This window comes from Hibiscus syriacus, unplaced genomic scaffold (assembly GCF_006381635.1).
Source record: "Hibiscus syriacus cultivar Baekdansim isolate YM2019G1 unplaced genomic scaffold, ASM638163v2 tig00116980_pilon, whole genome shotgun sequence".
Taxonomy (NCBI): domain Eukaryota; kingdom Viridiplantae; phylum Streptophyta; class Magnoliopsida; order Malvales; family Malvaceae; genus Hibiscus; species Hibiscus syriacus.
This window is the reverse complement of record NW_024063503.1, coordinates 281,676-308,658: the sequence shown is the minus strand read 5'-3', so window position 1 is coordinate 308,658 and position 26,983 is coordinate 281,676. Positions and strand designations below refer to the sequence as shown.

The 26,983-nt window shown below is 35.3% G+C and overlaps 1 protein-coding gene, 1 long non-coding RNA gene and 2 pseudogenes across 2 annotated transcripts; 2 read left to right on the top strand and 2 right to left on the bottom strand.

Moving 5' to 3' along the window:
- Nucleotides 1–1,463: 1,463 nt before the first annotated feature.
- LOC120192785 lies at nt 1,464–7,220 on the bottom strand (annotated as a pseudogene).
- LOC120192807 (cytoplasmic 60S subunit biogenesis factor REI1 homolog 1-like) lies at nt 2,656–21,649 on the top strand. The gene is made up of 6 exons (XM_039195526.1): nt 2,656–2,660; nt 19,699–19,808; nt 20,095–20,673; nt 20,760–20,929; nt 21,008–21,223; nt 21,359–21,649. Exons 2-6 carry the CDS (start codon nt 19,704–19,706, stop codon nt 21,516–21,518), a joined length of 1,230 nt encoding a protein of 409 aa, XP_039051457.1. The 5' UTR covers nt 2,656–2,660; nt 19,699–19,703; the 3' UTR covers nt 21,519–21,649.
- On the bottom strand, nt 16,728–25,645 carry LOC120192809. The gene is made up of 3 exons (XR_005522802.1): nt 25,513–25,645; nt 23,610–23,616; nt 16,728–16,739 (listed from the first exon to the last, which is right to left on the bottom strand). It is a non-coding gene; the product is annotated as an uncharacterized LOC120192809 (long non-coding RNA).
- LOC120192808 lies at nt 23,088–26,022 on the top strand (annotated as a pseudogene).
- Nucleotides 26,023–26,983: the final 961 nt, after the last annotated feature.

Here is a 26,983-nt window from a genome sequence, read left to right as displayed (position 1 = left end):
AGATCGCATTGCGATTTTGTTGGTCATTTCGCAATCCAAAAAAGTTGGTCAAAATCGTATATTATCTAAGATTTTGGTCACTGAAGTTATTTTCTCATAAAGAAAACACCCTCCCCACATGACTCAGGCCCATGCTGCCGCTTGAATTCGAGACTGTTTGTCAGTTATTGGGCTTGGCCCTTAATGAAATAAAAGAAAAATACATATAGTTTTAAATTATAGGGTAAAGTACAAAATGATCCCTTGACTATAGGTACTACTTTATTAAGTCTCTTGACTGTTAAAAGTTGTAAAATGGTCCTTGGTCTATAAAGTGTTACTTTGTTGAGTCCCTTGACTATTAAAAGTTATAAAATGGTCACATTATCATTGTTCCAAACTCGTCCTTTTCATTAAAAAAAACGGTATTCTAAATTGAACATTAACTTGTTGATTGTGATATGATAATTTATCCCGAAATATCGCTTAGACAACCGTAATTTTAACGGAAAAGGACAACTTTGGAACATAATGAATAGTCAGTAACTATTTTGTAACTTTTAATAGTGGATTTAATAAAGCAAACCCCTATAGTTAAGGGATCATTTTATAACTTTTAATTTTAAGACTTAATAATGTAGTACCCTATAGTCAGTGGACTATTTGTGTACTTAACCTAAATTTTGAAATTTAAAATGTTAAACTCTAACATGAATCATACATCCTAATTATAAAACTTAAAATTTAAACATATCATATAACAACTTTACACAATCTATATATAAAATTTTTCATATTTTTATAGGATTATTTTATATATAGTCAAATATACCTTTTATGTATTATGATGAATATAAATCGTCATCTTATTTTAATGTGAATAAAACATTTTGGTACTTACATGTGGTCCGACCAAGAGAGAGGCAAGGAAAAAAACATTGTCGTAGAGGACTTGTAATGTGAACAGATGCTTGTAAATATATGGTGGGCTTGTTTTCCGTCTATGGTCAGTTGGTAGAGCGCAAGACTTTTAACCTTGTGGTCGTAAGATCGAGTCCTACGGTGGGCAATTCATAATAGTCGGAGGTCTTCCACATAAGTTGCTAGCGTTGGGGGCAGCCTACTATCCTACCTCTCCTTACCCCTTACATACGGGAATATGATCAGCTAATTTTTTATTTCCGTCTATGATTTTTACATATTATGTAATGCATGTTCAATCACCATTCATAAGTTTTTATATTTATACACTTGAATGATCGTGGTACCGAAGTTAATGAATGAAAAAGTAGCGAACTAGATTCCCACCTAAAATCTGACGCCTAAATCTCAACCACCCTACGCAGCTAAAATAATGGGTGGCTTTGATACCGTCTTTGTAAATTTTCCTACAGCTTACAAATGTTCCGTTTGTCATGCCATCATCTTTCGCGTCGGCTAGTTTACACGCGCCATTTTACAATTAGTCCGTGCATGATATTGTGTCATCGCCGTCGTTCTCTGTCTCTCATGCTGTATCTGCTCACTTTGTCTCCCTGTCGCTGCTGCTGCTTCTCTGTACTATAGTCGCTTTTGCCTGCCAAGCTGCCTTTTGAGGTTGGTGTATTCTGGTCTGGCGAACCTTCATGCTGCATGTTCCAACTGTGTTGGGAACCAGAGGCAGCATCGGTTTCATTTGCCGTTTGGCACCTCCGTAGAAGCCTCACACAGAGCTTACGCTTCTCCTCTGCCGCAACTCCAGATGCATTGTCATCTCCGCGCAACTGCCTCGTCTTCCTTGCTAATAATTGGTCTAGGATTTTGCTCTTTATCCGCTTCAGAAGACATACTGAAAAGAGGGACAACTGATTAACAAAATTAATCAAGGCTATACAAATTTAAACCAGCAGGTTGAAAAGCTGTAGCTGTATTACTTGGAGCCTGAAGGGAACCGGCTGGGGCTGCCTATTCCAGCAACTTTTTTTAATGTCCAATGGTTTTTATCTTCTACCTGTGAATCTGCAAATTATGCTTAGTGGTGAAGCAGGCCTGTTAGAAACTAAGCATTGGATGACGGACCAATTCCAACTTTCTCCTACCAAAAATGTTGCATGGAAATAAACACCCAAACAATATAATAAAGCCTACAGTTGAGAATTCTCCAAGTTATTTTATCCTCCAATCACTCTATCTGAATCATGCAAGCTGTTATTTTTACTGTTTGTGAATGTTACTGACGAGCTATATTTACATGAGCTAAGAAGAGCTAAATTAATTTGTAAGCATCAAGTGGAAAAAAAACTCAAAACAAGTGGTTTCTTACCCTGAACAGTTCCTTCTTAGTACAGCTAAACGGTTGGATAGGCCCATTGGATTCCTTTAAACGATTGGCATCGGATCATCAACATCACTAAGACATGAATAGATTAGAAGTCCAAAGAAAATGACCATTGACCTTGTCACCAAAAAGACGAAATTTTCAAAGGAATCATTCAATATCAGTGCTGATTTTTTGGGGGGTGGGATGGGATTTAATGAGAAATAGACTAACCTATGTGGTTCGGTCTTTATATATATTGGTGATTGAAGTCTTTCCCCCCCTCTAATGTCGTCTGATCACAAAAATCTCATTTAGAACATTTCATGGAGGAAAAGAATTATTAGGTAAAATGACTATGTAAAGAAGAGAAGAAAAAGAGAGGGTATAAAATGTAGCTGCAATTATCCACAATTAAAATGGAAATGTCTCGATCACAAATTCATTAGATTTGAGAGCATTTAAACAATAAGACCACTACTTTTGCATTGAACCACTGGAAGATCTTGCGGGATAACCCATAAAAAATTAGCTAACCTATTCCCATAGTAATGGGGGTAAGGGGGAGGGTAGTAGGTTGCCCCCAACGCCAGGTTGAGAGCACTTCCGTGGAAGACCTCCTTTATGATTGCCCTCAATGGGACTTGATCCCACGGACTACAAGGTTAAGAACCTTGTGTCTACCAACTGAGCTAGATGGACAATTCCAGGAGATAACCCATCAATCTTCCACAAATAGGACACCACATGCTTTATGTCCATGAATCAGTAATCATAAATTCGGGAATAAGAATTGCACTGGTGCACAACCCCACGTTTTCCTACTTTCTTTCATGACCAATTCCAAAAGCATGAATGAAAAACAGTGGCTAACTAAAAAATAACCAAGTGAGAACACTTTGATACACCTACTAATTAATCCTTTTTCTTGACAAAGCAAATTTAACAAGATAGGTTATGTTTTAGGTGAAAGAAATTTACAATGCTCGGTGGAGTACAGTTTTGAGTCTACTGATACTCATCAACCTTTATTTATACCTTAGTATAATCCTTACTGAAAGTTTTAAAGTTAACAGGATATTCATCTCTGAATGCTAAAAAAAATTGGAAGTCTCACCAACATCCTGAATTATTTGATTGCTCTGTAACTAGCAGACATGCAACCAAGTAAAAAATAAGGTTGCAACCGTCTTTCCTCGAGTTGATGAAATATATTTACCATGCAGTATGTTGATATGAGACAATAAATGAAAGAAAGGATTGTAAGAATACCTTTCCACCTCAATGCTTTGAGTGGTTTGCATAGCCTTTGTAAGAAAATAATATTTATCAAATACCATACACATTGATTAATAAAATTAATTAACATAAATCTAATCTATAAAACAATGGAAATATTTTGGTTACATACTAAAGGCATAAATATTTGCATAACTGCACAATTAAAGACATTTAACAAGCGCCATGAGATCTTCATGTTCCACCATTAACATACCAGTTTTTGTTCACAATCAAGTGGAGTTGATCTTGGTAAAGCACCAATATGAAATACATCTTTTGTAATCTGTGAAGCTGAAAGGACAAAGGAAGAGAGGTAATGTCTTTGATCATTATGAGTTTATAACCTAGAAACAGTATCTGATAGCAAAAACTGCACCTGGTTTTGCAGCCAGGCATATAGATGCTTCTACTGGCCTATTGGAACTATGTGACTTGTCTTCCTTAGCAGGTTCTAAGTTATGGCAACTATAGAATCAAGAACCTTTTTATGTTCTGATGGAAATGAAGACCAAGCAATTGTTGAGGACGGTAGATTCCCCAGCATTTCTTCCGTTGCTTTATATCTCACTTTTCGTATTTCATCTTGGATGTTCCATGAGCCGGTGGCAAGAGAATTTCTTTTCCGCTGCATTGTGTTAAAACAATAAACAGCAAATTAAATCACAACCAAGGGGAAAAAAGAATTGCAGACAATCTTACACCACATGCACATTACTGACATGCATCTTTTCCAATCCAGTTAACCAAATTCAAACAGCTTTGGTTAGAGAAACCTGTAATTTAACTTATATTCTGCTATGAAAAAAAGAAACACTGCTCAACCCCAAAATATATTGCAGAAGTAACACAAACGATTAGCTGGAAAATCATATATATCCATCTATGATCAAACCACATGTTTACGTGCCAAAGTAGCCATCAGTCTTTTTACATGTATTTGGATAAGAGACATTGTGAATTATGACATAAATTCATTCATAGGAATAGCCTATACCTTGCATGAGTACAGGAAATTGGCCCCAATCGAATACGGTGTCTCTTCCTTGAAGAGTGGCATTGCAACTGATGATGGAGATCTAAAATCAGTATTGTTTTTAGAAGGTGATGCCCATGGAGGATGGGTTTGCATGTATGACCTGGCCATGTCCATAGGTGATCCCACTTCACCTTCAACATCCTGCTGCAATAAAACGTACTGAGATAGAAATGAGCATTTTTGTACTAATATAGCAATCAGTTATCAACAGTTTCATTTTTAGTTTTCTTCAACACCAGTGGTGTTTAAATCAGTACTCCAATAAAAATATATGCAAAAAGGAAATGACATTGCTTTAAATTGTTGCCTTCACAAATGTGAGTAAACTATGATTCTATACGTATATTTTGGTATTTTATAACACATGAAACCAAGTAAATTTAAGGTACACACAAACATCATAGAGACGTGGACAGACATGTATCCAGAAAACGAAGCAAAGAACACATGAAAAGGCAATAGCTTAAAAGTTGTATGAAAACAGAGGTAAAGCATAATTTCAAATCTTCCAAGCAAAAGAGATGGCACATAACCAAGGTTAGAAGGAGAAGAATAAAAGAAAGTTCGACATAAAATTATCTGAGGCAAGAAACCATTAAACATATCAGCTTAAAAGTTATATGCAGTGAGAGGTAGAGGAAACTCTTCAAAGCAGAAAGGAGATGAAATAATCAATGAGAGTAGGGAAAGAAAAGAACATTCAACATAAGTTATTAGGTTATATGAGGCAAAGTGGGGTTAATCAATACCAACAGCCTTACTTAAGAAGCTAGCAATGCCTACCATCATTGATGAAACAGAAAGAGTCATGGTAATAATATACTAAAAAAGAGTTACAAACATGTTTCAGCACAACAGAATCAGTGCACAGGTCCCATGAGGCACTTCTGACTTATAATTTAGTCCTGACTTCTCCTCCTCCAACAACTTTGTTGCCGCCTCAAAAACAGCTTTGTTGCAAAAATCATGATTTTCAGCATCTGAGAATCAAGCAACATAATCAGTCAACCATGAATGCTGTTCTTTCATTCTTGAAATCAGGTATCTCGCAAGTTTATGAAAGCTGTACTATTTCCACCTGTTCTCTCAGGTGTTTCATCTAGTCTCCCAATCCCCAAGCCACAAATTGCGGGAGAATCCACAACTCTCGACTTGATAATATCTGTTAGTTTATCACACTCTTGCCTGGTCAAAATAGCATCCGTTTATGACTTAAACTATGCTTATGAGACATAAAATGAGAGATAATCAGTTAAATCAATAAAAAATGTCATGTGAAGTTTGCCCAAGAATTTAAACACCAAACATGTCATAATGTACATGAATTACTAGGTGTCAATCACACAGTTCATGAGAAGAACACCTTATGGAGGAAGAAGAAAGGGATTAAAGCAAGCTAAAAGTCCAAATAAGAAAGTAAGAAAATCAAGTTCTTACCTTGAGAAAGACTCCTGCTGAGAAGCTGCTCTACTATATGCTTGGCTTTGTTCTTTCCTGCAAAAGATTGGGGCTCTCTCTGATGTCCCCAAAGAAACAACTAAAGCGTCCTCTAAGATAATTATTATCATCAATTGTGTCAGGAATGTGTACATGCTACCATGGCAAGTAAGCAAAAATAAGGAAAAAGAATATCATGAATTTGCATCAATTTACCAGTAATCACATAAAGTTTTAAGAGAGAAATCAAAATTCCTTTTGAAGCGTGGCATAAAGGATAAAGGGTGGAACACTTACAACTTCACTTGCATGAACCCCTTGAGATGAGACTTCCTGGTCATCATTGTTGTCAAGAGAGTCATCTGCACCAAAAATATATACAAGTAAACAAATGCAATGCGCTACATGAGGGAACAGAACTGCTTTCAGAAGCATGGACAATGTAGCAACATGGATTGTTTTTCTCATCCAATGTTAATATATTAGCCTCTATTCCTATAAAAAGAAATGTGCTTAATAATCATTTAAAAGGTTAGGGCCATCTTGAAAAAGGACGGGAAAGATGAAGACATACGCAAGAATAAAAAATTACAGTACGTAGCATCCCAGAAAACGCGCAGCCATAAAGAGGTTGGCTTGCAAAGCGAAGCATTTTGAAAAAGGGAAGCATAACACAATAAAAATTAAAACTAACGTTTCTGCCTGCAATCATGCTATTCTCCGATTTTGTGTGGAATTGAACAGCTAAAAAAACGCTCATACTTTGATCGCAGAGATGAAAAAAAAACTAGAATTAAAGCTACTAGCACCACCCAAGATATCATTAAACTAAGTTGAGAGAGTAAATTAGTGGGAAAAGTCGCATTCTGAAAATATATGCAAAAAAGGGAAATGGAACCTGGACAGGATCCGCATTCCGAAGACGAAGAGGAGGAGGATTCAAAGCCAAGAACAGAGGTGAGCACCCGGGCGGCACCAGTAACAATGGCGCGAGTTGGAGGGAAAATGTTCCTGGAGATCCAATTAGGGTTATACAGAGCTGAATTGAGAAACCCGGGGCGATCGTAAGGAGTCTCGGGTGGCATGGCACCCGATTGGGCGTCTCGGCGTGGGGAAGCTCCAGAAATGGTGGCCATATTGGAGGAAAACATGAAAGAGAAGCTGGTTAGTTAGAAAGGGGTCCGTCAGGCTCAGGTCTCATGGTGATTTGTTTGATTTCATTCGTTTCTTTGATTATTTGTTCCTTTTCTAGAGTGGTTAATAACCGTTATTTCCAAATTCAATTGGCCTAAATTCTCAAGTATTATTATATTTTCGGCCATTTTCGGCGGGAATGGGATGGTTTAGATTTCAAGAACAAGAGCAGTGGTTTTTATTTCTTATTTTTGGGTTTAATAGTTCTTTAGTCCCTCAAACTTTAAAAAATAAAATTAAGTTTTAGGCAAAAAGGCAAAGGGTCTCTGTATTTTTTTAAAAAAATCGATGTGACCCTCGTATATTTTTTTCTCTCAATATAACCCTCCAACTCAAAAAACAAACAATGTGGTCATTTGGCCAACGTTTGTTGTCGTTGACCGTTACGGTGTTGTAGTGGTAGTTTATGGTGCGGACGTGGCGATCCATGATACTAATGTGACAATCCAACAATCATATTTTAGTTATCAATGTAGCTTATCTGTCACGTTATCAACCATTGTATTACATGTTAGTACCGTGGACCGTCATGTCAACACCATAACGGTCAATGACGAAAAACGTTGGTTGAATGGTCACATTGAGTTTATTTTATGAATTGAAGGGCCACATTAAGAGAAAAATAATACGAGAGTCACATTAGTTTTTTAAAATATACATGTACTTCATATGTCTTTTCACTAAATTATTAAAATCTTTTTATTATCAATTAATTTAGAAATTAATCAACATGTTATTATGATCACTCATGATGGATAAAAAGGTTTATATGTCAATAATGACTAAAATAATTGTAACTTCCCAAACTATTGTTAGTGACTAAATTGTAAAATTTCAGAATTTGGTGATTAAAGTAGAATAGTTGAATAGTTCAATGATTTCTATGGAGATATTTCCTAAAGGTTATTAGTAATTATTAAATGAAGTAAAGGGCAAAATGGTCATTTGACTTAGAAATTAATTAAAAATGTGATTAATAAGGATAAGGATAAGATGAAAGAGATATTTTCTCCAAAACTTCTCTTCATCTTTTTTCTTTCTTCTTCACGTGAACCCAAAGGCAAATGTGAGTTTCTTTGTTAGTTAATTATTTGTTGATTTTATGGTTGGGTTTTGATAATTAGATGATAACTAAGCTTAAGAAAAGCTTAAGTTGTCTTAAAATCAAAAGGTAAAGAAGTTATGAAAGATTAAAGAAAATGGGGTTTTAAGTGAAATTTGAATAAGAAGGTTTAAATGAGTTTGGAGGTTGAATTTGACTTGTCATCTATGAGAATAAGAAGTTAGAAGTGTTAGAATTAAGTTTGGATACATGGAAAATTTGGTATGATTCTTAGCTTTAAGAATTTGGACGAAATATGGAAGATTATAGGGTGTTGGAATGATATGAATTGGTTAAAGTTGTTATATATGAATTTAGTAGCATGATAAGGATTTTTACATGAAAATTTGGGTGAAGTATTGATGAATTTCGGGCTATTTTGGACATGTGCATCGATACACTATAAGTATGTACCGATGCCCTAAGACAATTTTGAAGGTGCATCGATGCATTAAGGGGTGCATCGATACATAGATATTTCGAAGTTATTTTGGGTATCGATTCGCCCATAGTGCATCAGTGCACTCCTAAAGGAAAAGCTGAAATTTGGTTTATTAAATTATCCTAAGTTATTAATAACAAGTTATAAGGTTTACGCTTCTTCAAAAAGTTAGGATTGAATCAAAGCAAGGCTAAGGTGAGTGCAATTTAATTGTACTAATGTTATTGATCAAACATTGGCTTGCGACGAGCCAGTGACAGAGTTATTATGGTAAGAAGTAATTTCTAAAATGTTATGTGATCTTTATGTGTGCATGAGTATATGAAATGTGTATAAGTGTAATATGTTATTATGTGCAATATGTGATATTGAACTACATGAAGATATATGAAAAAAAATGATAACAACTATGTGATGTGCATGATATGTTATCTTATGTGTTATGTGATGTATATATGACATATGTATATGAACAAAGGAGAAATGATATAAACCATATGAAACAATCTACGTGTTTCCATGTAAAATTATATGAAATATGTGACATGAATATGCAGGAAAAATTATATGAGCTATGTGATAAAGGTATGGAAATGATATGTCTATGAGAAGACATAAGAACAAGATATAAGCCATATGACATGTGAAAGTGAATCATATGAAAATGTTCTACGTGTAAGTAAACTATGTGCCGATATGAATATGTAATAAATATGAAAGATAATGCCCATATTATGTGTCATAAGATCTAGAGGTATAGTTGGCATGCCAAGAGTCGAGGGTCTACGCGGTCCTTCGGGACAAATTCTACGTGGTCATTCGGGACAAATTCTACGTGGTCCTTCGGGACGTATATGTATTATTTGGAGCATGTATGAGGTCTTTTGAGACACCTACTTGATCCTTGGTATATGTGTATGATTCTTAAGAAATTTATATGTGATCCTTATGGACAATATTATATGGCACTACGGTGCATTTCTACGCGGCACTTCGGTGCAAATTCTACGTGGCACTACGGTGCAAATTTATATGAGCTGTGGTGACAACATAGTGCACAACCTCACAGTATTCACATACCTTAAGTTCTCAGTAATGTACATGGGCCTATAAAAGACATCAACAAGATTCATATGTGATACTGTGTGTATTCCTAAGTGAAATGTATTTGTTATATGAGATTGGTAATTGTTTATGCAATGGTGTGATTTAGAGTTTACATTATATGCTGATATGGTATATAAAGAAATTATTGATGATAGAATGAGAAATGATAAGTATGTTAATGATGTTATGTTACATGATATGTGCATGTATGTATATATATTACAGAAAATAATATATGTTTTGGTACGATAAGGTAATATCAAATGTTCATGTATTGTAGAATTTACAGTTAGCATATAATTATGTTCTATATGCCTCACTAAGTCAATGACTTAGCGTGTGATTGTTTCACGCGTAGATTCCAAGAAGATGAAGATTGGTAAAAAAAATTATGCAAGACAAGTCAGTTTCTTCTTTCCAAAGATCATATCAGAAAAGAAATGTATAGTATGTATTTTGTAATAAGGATAGTGGTTGGCATGTAAATAAGGGATTTAAATCCGATATGTTTTAATCGGTTTGAAAAGTCATATGATTGAGTTTTGTAATGTTTTAAATGCATATATGTAATTGATAAATTTATACGGATGAAAGCTTAGATTTTTACGATTTTATACGTATTTTTACGAAAGTTAATGTAGCAGTGCATCGATACACAATCTATATTCGATTTTTTCACTGTTCATGGTACTGTTCACGGTATTGTTCATACCATATTTTACTGTTCATAAATACGTTTTTACCTCAAAATTTTATAACAAACATAATTGAACAATATATGATCGTATTTTCTTAATATAAGTTCAAATATTCTGTTATTTTGCAAGAATAAAGGTTTTTAAATGTCAATGTGACATCTCGGACTCGTATCCGGATCGGATACGGGTTGGGGTGTTACAATAATATATAACCAATCAAATTATATTTAAAAGATTATATATTTAAAGTTATAATTTTTATATGAGTGTATGTTTTCAATTAATTATAGGGTTAACTACATGGAAAATGTAACACCCCCAACCCGTATACCAACCCGGATATGAGTCAGAGATATTACATTGACTTTTAAAACATCACACATTACAATAATAGTAAAATACTTGAACTTATATTACGAAAATACAATAATATACATATGGTATTATAAGTTTACTAAAATATTCAGAGCATACACAACTTAACTTTTTAATTACATGCCAACATCCATTTTCTTAACAAAATGACCTACTGATTAAGTTGCTTCTGATCTGATGGTTGCAGGAGTAATGTTGTCAAGCTGCTTAACCTGTCTCGTCTACTTTCTCGGATCCTACATGTGAAACACTCACACGCTAAGTCATCGACTTAGTGAGGCAATGTAATAATAATAACAAGGCAATGTAATGAAAATGTCATAATGATATGAAATGAGTTGAAAGCTTATACTTAATCAAGGTAGTTTACATCACCATTATCCTTACCTGTAAGCATATTACTTTAACATTCATGAATTTGTATTAATGAGTTTATTGGCCCATGATATCATATTGAGAACCTAAGGTATCTGAGTATTGTGAGGTTATGCACTATGCTGTCACCACAGCTCGTATAAATGCACCGAAGTGCCGCATAGAATTGCACCGTAGTGCCATATAATAATGTCCATAAGGACCACATAGAATTCCTTAAGAATCATATACATATGCTAGGGATCACATATGTGTCTCACCAGACTTCACACATGTTCCAAAGAATATATATATATCCCGAAGGACCGCGTAGAATTTTGTCCCGAAGGACCGCGTAGACCCTCTACCCTTGGCATGCCAACTATACCTATAGTTCTCATCTACATAACATGGGCTTTTACATTTCACGTAGTCTATATCGCGTAGACATGTAAATTCTTACCTTTTCACATAGCTCATAACTTTTCCTGCATATTCATGTCATATAATGCATTTTATATGAATTCATGTCATGTCTCATAATACATAATATGATCATGTACCAGGATATAAAATCTAGACTTATCACAAGTCTAGAATTGAGTATATTTCTATAATTATGCTATGCATATGCACTCACCTATATTTCTTTGCCTTTTCCTCGATCGATCCTACTTGTAGATTGTTCCCGAACTCGTGTAGGCTCAGTATCTACATAAACATAATTTTCAAGATGATTATCAGATGTCTATGTCTTGAAATTAATCTTTAATAGCCTACCAATTTAAGGAATTAATAGTTTAGTCTTTTTTTTATGGGGGAATCGGTTCCCCCCTGGGGGTATCGATTCCCCTCTAGCATTCTGGAAATTCATATTCGTTGAGGGGGTATCGATTCCCCTTGAATGGGTACCGATTCCCCCAGCCCAGAAATCCTATTTTGAGCTCGAAAATCATCTCATTTCAGCTCAAACATTCATATTTCACTCCCTTTAATACTCTTAACTTTCATACACTTACTTAAACTAATTATTATCCATTCAATACCTCTAAAACTAAAAAAACTAATCATCCATATAGAAAGAATCTTACTCAAATTCCAACTTGTTCTAATTTTAATTCTATCACCTCATACTTCTTAATTAGCTTGATGACAAGTCAAATCCAGCTTATAATTCTTATTATGACCTTTAATCTAAGATTTCATTCAATGGCTCTCAACCTTTAATCTCCCTTAACTTGCAATTCTTTGAGTTCTAGGATCCTTGTTTCTCTCCATCATATTTCCTAAATCTTCATTAACCAAACCCATGCTTAACTCATAAGAATTAATCCAAAAGAAGACAACTCACCTTGCTTGCAAGCTTCACGGTTGGAGAAGAAAGAGAAGAAGAGAAATGTCTGGAACCTTGTTTATCTCAAATGCTTCCCACGTGATTTATAAAATCACCCTAAGGAATATTTAATTATTTCACTTACTAAATTACTCTTTTGCCCTCATAATTTTCCTTCTTTATAATTCAATCCTACACCAAATAACTCAAATAGGTCATTGAACTCTTCCATCATTTTACTTAAATCACCAAATATTGAAACTTTGCAAATTAATCACTAACCCGGCATGGAGAATGTTACAAATCTCCCTCCCTTAAGAAATTCGTCCTCGAATTTTCAATAAAAAAGAGATGGGGATACTGATTCCTCATATCCTCCTCACGCTCTCATGTTGCTTCCTCTACTTTGTGATTCTTCCATAAACTTTAACCAATGGAATAGTCTTGTTCCTCAATTGCTTAACCTCATGAGCTAAAATTTGAATCGATTCTTCCTCATAAGTCATATCCGGTTGTACCTCGATCTCTTCTGGATTTACGATATGGGAGGGATCCGATCGATATATTCGAAGCATTGAGACATGGAATACATTGTGAATCTTTTCCATTTCTGGTGGTAAAGTCAATTGGTATGCTACAGGTCCCACCCTTTTTACAATCTCATATGGTCCAATAAACCGGGGACTTAACTTTCCTTTCCGACCAAACCTCAACACATTCTTCCATGGAGATACCTTTAAAAACACTTTATCCCCAACTTCAAATTCAATCTCCTTTCTTTTAAGATCAAATAGACTTTTTCCGATCAGAGGCCACTTTGAGGTTATGCTGAATTTCTCGAACTTTCTGTTCTACATCTTGAATTAAATCCGGACCAAGAATACTTCGGTCTTTGAGTTCATACCAATTTAATGGAGTACGACATTTTCTTCCATAATGCTTCATATGGGGCCATCTTTATACTAGACTGATAACTATTGTTGTAAGCAACTCTGCCAGCGGTAAATACTTTTCCCATGATCCTTTAAATTCCATTACGCATGCTCTCAACATATCTTCCAATATCTGAATAGTTCTCTCTGATTGCCCATCAGTATGAGGATGAAAAGTCATACTAAAGTTTAAACGAGTTCCCAACGCTCCATGCAAAGATTTCCAGAATCTAGAAGTGAATCGAGGGTCTCGATCAGAGACTATGGAAACAGGTACTCCATGCAATCTAATAACTTCTCTAATATACAGCTCTGCATATTTTTCCATAGAGAAATCCGTTCTAACTGGAAGGAAATGCGCTGACTTAGTTAATCGATCAACAATTACCCAGATTGATTCTCTTTTGTTCGGAGTCAAGGGTAACCCCGAAACAAAATCCATCGTAACATTTTCCCATTTCCATTGAGGAATGAAAAGCGGTTGCAATAATCCTGATGGAACTTGATGCTCGACTTTGACTTGTTGACATATCAAACATAGACACAAATTCGATGATGCTTCGTTTCATCCCTGACCACCAAAATCGATCCTTCAAATCCATATACATCTTGGTTCCACCCGGGTGCATCGTTAACGGACTGTAATGAGCCTCTGTTAATATTTCTTTCTTCAAGTCGTCATTGTCGGGTATTACAATTCTTCCTTTACAATATAGATTTCCATCTGACTTAATCTCAAAGTCTTTAATCTCTTTGTTCTTTACTTGTTCAATTCTTTTCAAACACACTTCATCTTTACTTTGCAATTCTCCTATTCGTTCCAACCATGCTGGTTTAAGGGTTAATTCTGCACAAAGACCACCATCTCCCGTTAAAGATAATCTTGCATCCATAGCTCGTAAAGCTGCAAACGTCTTCTACTCAGAGCATCTGCTACCACATTAGCCTTTACGGGATGATAGTCAATTATCACATCATAATCTTTTAAGAACTCTACCCATCTACGTTGCCTCAATTTCAACTTTTTGAGTCATCAGGTACTTCAGGCTCTTATGATCCGTATATAAGTAACAACGCTCCCCATAAAGATAATGACGCCAAATCCTGAGAGCGAATACTACAGCAGCCATTTCTAAATCATGAGTGGGGTAATTCCTTTCATGTGGTTTCAACTGTCTCGATGCATACGCTACCACCTTTTCTTCTTGCATTAATACACACCCCAACCCGTTATGGGATGCGTCACTGTATACTACAAAATTCTTGCCAGATTCCGGTTGAACCAATATCGGAGTTTCCGTCAGAATTCTCTTTAAAGCTTCGAAACTTTCTTGACATTCAGAAGTCCAAACAAATGGTACGTTCTTTCTCATTAACTTTGTTAGAGGCAGCACAATCATCGAAAAATTCTTAACGAATCTTCGATAGTAACCGGCAAGTCCAAGAAAACTCCGAACTTCAGACACATTCTTAGGAACTTCACAATCCATTATAGCTTTAACCTTCTGAGTGTCTACTCTAATCCCAACTGCCGAGATCACATGCCCCAAGAAAATTACTTCGTTTAGCCAAAATTCACATTTGGACAATTTCGCATAGAGATTTTTATCCCTGAGAATTTGCAAAACTAGCCTCAGATGTGTGCTGTGCTCTTCAAATGGACTTCGAGTAAACCAGTATGTCATCAATAAAGACAACAACAAACTGGTCCAGATAGGGCTGAAAAATCCTGTTCATGAGATCCATGAAAGCAGCTGGTGCATTCGTTACTCCGAATGGCATTACGATGAATTCATAATGACCATATCTTTCTCCTGGATCTTCAATTGATGATAACCCGAACGTAGATCGATCTTCGAAAATACCGAAGCTCCTTTTAGTTGATCAAACAAGTCATCAATGCGCGGAAGGGGATATTTGTTCTTGATGGTCACCTTATTAAGCTGTCGATAATCATTACAGAGACGCATTGATCCATCATTCTTCTTAACAAATAACACCGGAGCTCCCCAAGGTGACACACTTGGTCGAATAAATCCTTTTTTCTAACAACTCTTGCAATTGATTCTTTAACTCTTGCAATTCTTTTGGAGCCATCCGATAAGGTGCCATTGCAATTGGAGCGGTTCCTGGCATTACTTCAATTTGAAATTCTACCTCTCTATCCGGAGGTAATCCTGGCAACTCAGCCGGGAAAACTTCAGGGAATTCTTGAACAATTGGAATCTCTTTTAACCCTTTCTCTATAACTCTTAAATCTATTACATTTGCAATAAATCCTTGACATCCCTGTAGCAATAGCTTCTTAGCTGACATTACTGACATTACTTTTGCTAAGGGATTAAACTTTTCACTGCTCACACTTATCTATGTTCCTCCTGGACTTTTTAGGGTTATCTTTTTCAATCTGCAATTAACATCTCCATAATAACGGAACAACCAATCCATTCCCATAATCACTTCAAACTCGTCAAAGGGTAATTCCATCAGATTAGGGAATTCAATTCCCTGAACCTTTATAGGACACCCCTTACAGACTTTATCCACCCGGGCACTAAGGCCTAACGGAGTTGTTACTATAATTTCATTACTCGTAGCTTCTAAGGGAATCCTCAATTCCTTTACTAACTTACTTGTAATATAAGAATAATTAGAACCCGGATCAATCAGTACCAATACTAATTTATCATACAACTGAAAAGTACCTGCTAATATCAGGTCATCACGGTCTTCACTTGTCTTTAGATTGTACACCCGTGCGGTTGATCGAACTTCAGGTTGAACAGAGAATTCAGACGGGTTCCTTCCTCTGCCTCTTCCTCGTCCTCTTTGTGAGGAAGAACCAACTTTTTCAGATGGTGCAGGCTCACCAACAATCAATGGACAATCCCGGATAAAATGTCCGGCATTTCCGCATCGAAAACAAGTCCCAACAGCCATCCGACAAGCCCCATAATGGTTTTTCCCACAGTGCTGACACTGTCTCACTTGACTCGGAGTAAATCTCCCAGCACCAGATTCCACTGACTACGACTGTCTAGGTCTTGCCTGACTTGCTCCCCTAGCAGACGATGCAACTGATTCCGATCTAGCTTGTGATCGAAATCCCGAGTCTCTTCCCCTTTTTGATGGTACTGAGCTAGAAGAAGCACCCGTTCTCTTTGATGTTTGAACTCTAAAATCCCCGAATCTCTCATTCTGAGCTCTTTCAAGAGCCTTGGCGCGATTGATCACCTCTTGGAACGAGGACAAATTTAACACTATCAACATCTCTTTCAATCTAGGGCGTAAGCCCTCCACGAACCATTCTAAGCCTCTTTTTCGGTAGGCACAAGCTCGGATGCAAACCTACTCAGCTTGTTGAACTCACATTCATACTCATATACAGAGCGGTTCATCTGTTTCAAATTCAAAAACTCCTGCTTCATTTGCCGAATGAATTGTTCTCCTATGTACTTGTTTTTGAATTCATCTAAGAACAAAGACCAAGTCAACTGGTCACTGGGCATCCTTATGGTGACATTCGTCCACCATATCCTCGTCTGACCCCTCAATAAAGATACATCTCCATCTAACTTCTCCACTTCAGAACAGTGGAGACCATCTAACATGATTTTCAAATCATTCAACCAAATATCCGCTGACACTGGACCTTCCTCAGCTTCTCCCTTATATTCAGGAGCTCCTAAGCCTCTCAACTCTTTTGCTACATTTATTCTTTGAGTTAGTGGAGCAGAAGGTTGAAGACTCGTCAGAATAGCGTCTAACGTTCTGAATAACGTATCTTGATCTTGCACAGGCACTCCTTGAGATGCATGTTCTTCACCTTGCCTGGCCAGGGCAGGTGAATTACTACTTTCAGCATGCCTATCTTCTCCCGCTTTACTACGGGAGCTATTATGTCTGGACATCTAATAAGAATAAACACATTGTTCTATTAGCAAAACAACATACTCATACTATACCAGATCAGAAGTTCTCACTATTTGTTGGCATGTATTCCATTTAAAGACTATAGACTCTGGTTTATACCTAGAATCGGCTAAACCATAGCTCTGATACCATTAAATGTAACACCCCCAACCCGTATACCAACCCGGATACGAGTCAGATATATTACATTGACTTTTAAAACACCACATATTACAAATAATAGTAAAATACTTGAACTTATATTACGAAAATACAATAATATACATATGGTATTATAAGTTTACTAAAATATTCAGAGCATACACAACTTAACTTTTTAATTACATGCCAACATCCATTTTCTTAACAAAATGACCTACTGATTAAGTTGCTTCTGATATGATGGTTGCAGGAGTAATGCTGTCAAGCTGCTTAACCTGTCTCGTCTACTTTCTCGGATCCTACGTGTGAAATACTCACACGCTAATTCATCGACTTAGTGAGGCAATGTAATAATAATAACAAGGCAATGTAATGAAAATGTCATAATGATATGAAATGAGATGAAAGCTTATACTTAATCAAGGTAGTTTACATCACCATTATCCTTACCTGTAAGCATATTACTTTAACATTCATGAATTTGTATTAATGAGTTTATTGGCCCATGATATCATATTGAGAACCTAAGGTATCTGAGTATTGTGAGGTTGTGCACTATGCTGTCACCACAGCTCGTATAAATGCACCGAAGTGCCGCATAGAATTGCACCGTAGTGCCATATAATAATGTCCATAAGGACCACATAGAATTCCTTAAGAATCATATACATATGCTAGGGATCACATATGTGTCTCACCAGACTTCACACATGTTCCAAAGAATATATATATATCCCGAAGGACCGCGTAGAATTTTGTCCCGAAGGACCGCGTAGACCCTCTACCCTTGGCATGCCAACTATACCTATAGTTCTCATCTACATAACATGGGCTTTTAAATTCCAATCTAAATGATCTTTTTTAACCATATACAATACATGTGTATTTATTCATAATTTTTTTCATATGTGGTATACATTCATGATACAAAGTCAAGAGACTCAACTCAAACTTTAAAATCAATCCACTAATTACTAAAATTTTTAAGTTATTCGAGTTATATTTTACAACTCAGTTTGAACTTGAAAAAAATTTCAAGTCGAGTCTAGTCTATGAAAGTTAATCCTCTGACCGAACGGTGACACGTGGCATTGGGGGTGAGCAAAATTCAACTCGAATAACGATTTTTTTACTTAACTCTTGAAAATTTTACTCGAATTAACTTTGAGTTATAATTTCATAAACCCAACTCGACTCGAAAAAGTTTAAAGTTCAAATTGAGTCGTAAAATACGACTCGAATAACTCAAAATTTTAGTAATTAGTGGATTGATTTTCAAGTTTACTTGAGTCTCTCGACTATGTATCATAAATGTATATCACATATGAAAAAAATAGGAAGAAATACACATGTATTGTATATGGTTATAAAAGATCACTTAAATGAGAATAAATTAATATCATAATATTATAAATATTTATAATTAAATTTAAACTGAAACTCAAAAAGTTGACTCAACTCGACTCGAAAAATTTCTAAGTCAACTCCGAGTTGTAAAATAGGATTAAACTTATTTTAATTTATTAAAAGTATGACTAAATTGAGAGAATATGTAAATAATATGGACCAAATGTGTGATTATATCAAAATATTTAACTCTACTACGACAGCTAACTCGGAGTGACCACATCTTAATTAAATAGAAACGAAAGTGACCATATATTATGTTTTTCGAAATCAGTGACTAAAAGTGGATAGAACAGAAACATAAGTGATTTTCCATGTAGTTAACCCTTAATTCTATTAAAAGTTAGAAAATATATAATCAACTAATTGAATAAATCATTGGAATTCAACCCAACTCAAATGGAAAGCGTAGACAGTGTAAGCCCAGCCCATCAGGTTGGAATTCAGCATTTTATCTCATCTCTTACGTTAGTAGCTGAGCCGCCTCTACCTCACCGTCACCTTCAACGTCACCGACTAGGAGAAGAGGTTGCCTCTGTAACAATATATACACTATATAAATATATTTAGCAAACCCTATTACCCTCCCTTCATCCCTCAAAACCCTAAACTCAAGTTTTTAGATAATTACTGCTCTGATCAAAATAAAAGAGGAAATGCCCGGTCCAACCTGCAACGCGTGTAACAAAGAATTCCTCGACGATGAAGATCAGAAGCTCCATTACAAGTCCGAATGGCATCGCTACAATCTCAAGCGCAAGGTCATTATTTAAAAACTATTCCTGATTACTTTTCTTTTTAATTTGTTGTGTTACTTCTGAACATATTCGAATATTCGATTTTTTTGTTGAAGTTTCCCCTTTTAGATTATTTTATCCTTGTTATTCATTTGTGAGTAATTGAACAAAAATTCCCTGCGACTTAATCGTATGCATGATCTGATGTTATCGGTTGCATCATTTTAGAAGATAAACAATACTAATAACTATATCAAAGCTTGAAAAGTCTCTCTTATGTGAGTTTTAATTGTAAAATTATTTAAATCAGGTAGCTGGGGTTCCTGGAGTGACGGAAGCTCTGTTTCTGGCAAGACAATCGGCACTTGCTCAAGAGAAACAAAAGCAGAATGAAACCCCAATGCTTTACAGTTGTGGTGTTTGTGGCAAGGACTATCGAAGTTCCATGGCTTATTCTCAGCATCTCAAGTCACGAGCCCATATCATGCAAGCTTCTCAAGGAACCGGTCACCCTCAAGAGGAGAATGCAATTATCAAGCCACTTCCTCGCCGTGCTGCAAACAAACCTCCCCAAACGAGGGATAAAGATGATGAGGAAAGCGAAGACGAGTGGGAGGAAGTTGATCCAGAAGAACTGGTTGGTAAGGCTTCAATTTCCTTAAACCAGTTGAATGTAACTGAGCATGGAGCCGGTGATCAGATGGAAGAAGATGAAGAAGAGGAGGAGGAAGATGAGGAACTAGATCCGTGCTGTTGTTTAATGTGTGACCTGGAGCACGATACAATTGAGAGTTGCATGGTTCACATGCATAAGTTGCATGGTTTCTTCATTCCTGATGTTGAGTATTTGAAGGACCCAGAAGGCTTGCTCACCTACCTCGGCCTTAAGGTATCAAGTTGTATGTGATTTCTGGTTTTGAATAAATGTGTTATATTTATATATTGAATTTTGGTCTGTTCATGGTGTTATTTTAGGTTAAGAAGGATTTTATGTGTCTGTATTGTAACGAAAGTTGCCACCCTTTCACTAGCTTAGAAGCTGTTAGGAAACATATGGCAGCCAAAGGTCATTGCAAGGTGCATTATGGTGATGGTGATGAAGATGAGGAAGCTGAGTTGGAAGAATTCTATGATTATAGCAGCAGGTATGCATCTCATTTTATCTATTTCTTTTTTTAAATATATAAATTTGTCTTTGCTTAGTATTATTTCTCTGGAAACAGCTATGTGGATGAGAGTGGGAAGCAGCTGGTTGCAGCTGGTGATACAGGAAACTCTGTAGAACTTGTTGGTGGCTCGGAGCTTGTTATCACCAAAAGCTCTGGTGAGGAAATAACAAGTAAAACACTTGGTTCCCGAGAATACTTGCGCTACTATCGCCAGAAGCCTCATCCATCACCTGCAAATAGCATGGCCATTACAGCTGCTCTGGCCTCTAGGTCTGTTTTCACCCTTTACCAAATCTTTAGCTATATCATCTATGATAGGAACTGCATTGCAACAACCATCAAACAACTATAATCATGTGTGTATATATATATATATCAAAGGGGGAATTCTGCACTGATTTTCAGGTACAGGAGTATGGGAATAGCAACCGTGCAGTCAAGAGAGCAAACAGTGAGAATGAAGGTGATGAAAGCAATGAATAAAAAGGGAGTGGAGGCAATGCGTACAAAAGTTGGCATGAAGAATAATGTCATTCGGAACTTGCCCAAGAATGTCCCATATTAGTTGCCAACTCTCAGCACATTATCATTTTCGGTATTATATTTTACTATATTGTATGTGTTGAGAACCTTGCACCTTGTTAATTCTGCTTGCACCCAAGCCCAAAGTAAATGCATTTCCTCATTTTATAAGCACTTACTTAGGGCTGTTTAAGGTTTAACACTTCCATAATTTATTTGATTAACTTGAATTAAAATTACATTTAGAAAAAATTAACCTTGTGCAATTTCCCAAGCCACCCCATCTTTAAACACTCTATAGACATCCACCAGCTGAGTTGATAGACGAAAAACAGTATTCAGGAGCCTCGTATATGTAGTAATCATCAAATTGCGACTACTGAAATTAATACTAACCTGTGCAACACGGAGCTTAGAGTGAATTATCCAAAAATTGGAAGTGGGTTAAAAAAGCAATCTAACTATAGAAAGCAGATTAAACATGATTATTGGTCTATTGCTATTCAAATTTAGGCTTAGTACAAAAATAAGTATTTAAATTATATCAAAATTTAATTTTTGATATTTAAAGATTTTTTTTGGGTGAAGAATAGTTTTCTAATGTTTTATTTATTACACTTTTAAGTATTTATTGTTAAAAGAAATCGTTAAATGACATGTGTTACGTTTATAGTTTATGATTTAAAAAAAAATATTTTTTGATAGAATGTGGTACATATACATAATTTAACAATCTTTTTTAGCCGTAGATACTTAAAAGATTAACGGAGAAAATATATACATATTTTTAACGAAAAACTATTTATATATCAAAAGTCAATTTTTAATATAGTTTAGATATTTTTTATATTAAGTCTTGAATTTTAAAAAAATGTAAAAGATTCATTAAAACATGATTACAAATCATAAATTTGAGATTCCAATTTCTCTAAATTGAACGTAAAAACACTTCAATGAAAGTAGGGAAGGTTCATTAATATTCCTTCAGATTTAATAATATTAGCTTAAAAATATATAAAATATATTTAACATTTCGAATAACTTTATTAGTTTAGTTAATTAATTAATTTTAAATTGAATTACTTGATAATTAAATTATGAAAAAAATTAATCATTTTTTATAAAAGAAATTAACAGCTAATCATTTAATTAAATTAATTTGATTTAATGGATTAATTGATTATACCTAGGGGTGTATTCGGTTCGGTTCGGTTCGGTTTAGTTTTTTATTAAAAATTGAACCGAACCGAAATAAGCGGGTTTTTAGAATTTAAACCGAAACCGAATGGTTAAAAAATTGAATTATGTGAAACTAATTTTTTCAGTTCGGTTCGGTTCATCGGGTTTTCAATGAAAAATTCACTTGAAACTATAAATTTTGTTTAAAAAATTGTCTATTCAGTTAAATATGGAACAAATGAGTTCTATATGAAAATTCGAACCGAATCAATAGAATTGAGACATTAAACCAACCTAAAAATCGAACCGTATAAAATCAAACCAAACCGTTTTACTCGGTTCGTATCAATTTTTCGGTTTGATTGCTCAGCCCTAATTGTACCACACCCCGAATTACTAGTGGTAGAAACCAAGAGACGATAATACGTGTGGAGATCGCATTTTCCATTTGTTGCATTTTTCGCGGCCAAGAAGCAGGCGGGAAAAGCAAACTGAGTAGCGGGAAAGTTGGCACGGCTAAATCTCTCTCTTCTAATTCATTTTTCCAACACATTTTTTTGGGTACTTTTGTAATTTCGTTTTCAAGTTTCAACCCTCGGATTATCTCTAGAGTTCCAAACATGTTCTCAAGCAGCCAATTCGACGCAGCCTCCGCCTTCTCTGGCGGTGGATTTATGCCTTCTAAGTCTTCTCACTTCACTAATTCAACTCCATCTCAAGTAAGAGACGGTCATCTCCCTTTCTTTATACCCAGGAAATAGCTAAAGTATTGTTTCCAAAACTTGTAAATTTTGTAGTCGATCTAATTTCCTTTTTCTTAATTTTGTTTGGGATTAACAGAGCCGTGACACACAGGGGTTGTTATCAGTAACGGTGAAGAAGATAAGTGAGGCTTCTCGATCTGGCGATGAGAAGCACAATTTCGTAATTGACGGCGTTCATGTTAACAGTGTACTATTTTTCTAGACCGTTTGACAATTCCATTTTTAATTGTTGGCTTTGTATGAAATGAATCCTAATTTTCAAGCCATGGTCCTTTAGTTCCAACTTCATGTAGCTTAGTTTTGAAGATTTTTCAATCTAGGCACTCAACTATTGGGTTATTTTCATTTTCTTTCATTTTTTGTGACGCTTTGCTGTTTCAGGTTAAGGTAATTGGGATGCTGTTTAACAAAAATGTAAGGTCCTCGGATGTTCGTTTCGACCTTGATGATGGAACTGGCCGTGTTGAATGTATAAGATGGTAATTCACCAATTTCCATCTGAATCAAATTAATTTATGAATGCCATCAATTATTTAGAGTTCCCCTTAATAATAGTAGCCTAGTTTCTGCTTTTGTTTAATTACTACAGTTAAAATCAATGTTGAAATTAGAGAAGCAATTTTTACATGAAATCGTAATCTATCTCATTTGAATAATTATTTCAATCAGGGTAACTGAAAGTGTTGACACAAGGGAAATGGATGCCTTAGAGTAAGTACTCTACTGCTTTATTTAATTTGAACGGTCGTGATTTATTTTGTCTTTTGAAATGTCATTGGATGCTTTTACAACAAAAATCGTCTTATTACACTCTTTACATCCATTGTACAGTAGGGAAGGAACTTATGTCTGTGTCATTGGACACTTGCAAAGCTTTCAAGGCAAAGTGCAATTAAATGCCTTCAGTGTGAGGTACGGTTTAAATTTTCTAGTTTCTTCAATTTTTTGATAGTGTTACCTCTGTCCATAATCTAATCATATTAATGTTTCTGATTCCATCTGATCCATATCACGTGACATTGTTTCTATGAACTCATTTCTATGTGTTTGTTAGTTAGCTATCTCTAAATTCCCAATGAAGCAAGCAGTAGAGTCAAAACAAGGATGGATGTTGTTGTTTTATGCTTCTTAAAACATTTTAGTGCTTTTTAGTTGGTGTTTAATGTGGACTTATGGTACCATTAGACATCATTGAGCTTCTTTCGATGTGCAGTGCCTCTTTTATCTATTATTTTATTTAACACCATGTCTTCACTTCTGCCACTTTCCACGTAATTTTTAACCTTTAATTGTTATATTCCTAGAATATGTAATATTGACAACTATTTGACTTCTATTCAACACACTACTGTGCGTCTCTGTAAGCATTAGTGTCATTGTTTTTTTGGGTTTCTTGTAATTCTCAGGCCCGTGACAAACTTTGATGAAGTTACTTGCCACTTTATTGAGTGCATATATTGCCATGTGCAGAATTCCAAAGGACAGGTATTATGCCTAAAACTGTTAAAGTTGCTAACTAATAATTGCTTAGTCATGTGATTCTTCTCCTGAGATGAGTATTGTTTTTGATTGGTGTTTTCCTCGTGCTAATGGTAGTTAGAGGGTGGTGCTCTGGCCCAGCCAAAGCTGACAGATTCATCATTGAGCACTCCTGTGCGAGGTGCATCAAATGCGTACCAGCCAGCTTCGATGGATGGTGTATGAAATCAAAATATGATAGCTTATTGTCAAATTTTGAGATCTTGTTTGTTTTATGTTTTCCATATATATCTTTTTTTTTCCAGGCGTCTGTCCAATATACTACTGATGGATTCAAGGGTTTTGATAAATTGGTCCTGAACTATCTGCAGCAACCTGCAAATATGTAAGTGAACTAAAATTGTGTTTTCCCCTTGGAGGGAAAATGGGTTTCAAAATATTTTGATTTTGAAACCTGTTGTGTAAAAAAAAATACAGACACGTGCATGTGTTATCTGTATAAAATACTTAAATTGGTTTTAGATTTTACTTTCATTTAGGTACTGCAAGTATCCAAGAGACATTCATCAAATGCATTCACATGCTTTTGCTGAAGGCTTTGCTCTTGTTGTTAACTTTTCTCTAAAATGATTTGAGTGGTTGTTATTTGCAGTGATAGAGAAATGGGGGTGCATCTAAATGAACTTTCACAACTGTTGAAAGCTCCCATAGAGAAGATAAAGTACCCTTTTGTGAATTTGCTTTTTTTTTTTGTCATTTACTTATAGCTTTGTTATTTATTTATATGATTCAATTTATTTGTGTTCTTATATCTTCTATATATGATAGGGATGCTATGAGTTTCTTGAAAGGGAAGGTTTGTGTACTCCTCCATAGACGATTATCACTACAAGGCAGTAGAAGGTTGCTAAATTTGGAGCCTAGTTTTAGCCCGGCATGGACTTGGCATTTTGGGTCTTAATGACTGAACGAAGATGTATGTTGCTTGCATACCTGGATCTTTTAGATAGAGCATACATGTTTATATTGGCTAGGAGTGGATAGGATGCTTCGTTCAATCTAGGTTTGGAATGTGATACTGTTGAAATTTGACATGTCGCACGTTTACTTAATAGCAGTTACTTTTTTAAAGATATTTAGGTAGTACTAAATTTGAGTATGCAGTTAGAGATGGAGTTTGTGTCATGTTTGTGATATATATATATTGAATCCTTTATTTTATATTTAAAGATTGTTGTAATGCTCTATTGGTTTTAGCAGTAAGGACCTTTGTTGTATAACAATTAATAAGGAAGCGATCTGTATCATGGATAAAATCATAAAATGACTGGTGGAAGGTTGAATAAAAGTATCCTATGTTGTGTGTATAATATCAATATTCAAATGTAAAAGTTAAAATGATTGGTCGTTATATATTTGCATGCCATGGGTTTGTTTTGAATGAGTCGAATGGGTATCATGAGAAAAGGTAAATAGCAGAGCAGCTAATGTTAGGGAGATTTCAATTGAATTTTTTCCTCCGGTTCCCAGGCTAATTTGGACTAACCCGTGTCACACAATAGCTTTGGGTGGAAAAATTATTAGATGAACTTGGCTTACTACGTCACCTTTGGTATTAACCAATAATATTTGTTGATCTCATTTTTTTTCAAAGGTGAATTTTTGCTTCTTTTCAATGTATAAATAAAAAGTGGGTAATTATTTTTAAGTTATTTTTAAAATTGGTGGATCTCATTCACTTGGATTATGGATAATGTGGTGAATAGGGGTCATCAAGTAATTTCTCCTTTGGGTGGGTGAGTTTTCAGAAGAGATTTTCTGCATATAGGACTTAAACTCGAGACATTACGTAGATAATATTAAGTGCTTATCAATTGAATTAATCATGTTGGTGATTTCAATCGAAATTCAATACAATTACTAGATATAGAAAGATTTCGTTAAAAATTAACTGATGTGGTCGCTTCATAATTGGGATTCGAAAGCCATGGAAGAGGAAAGCAACAAATACTAATACATAAATGGACACGATGTATGCATGCCTACAGTTCATCAAACAATTTGCATTCTCCTTTGAATTGGAAAA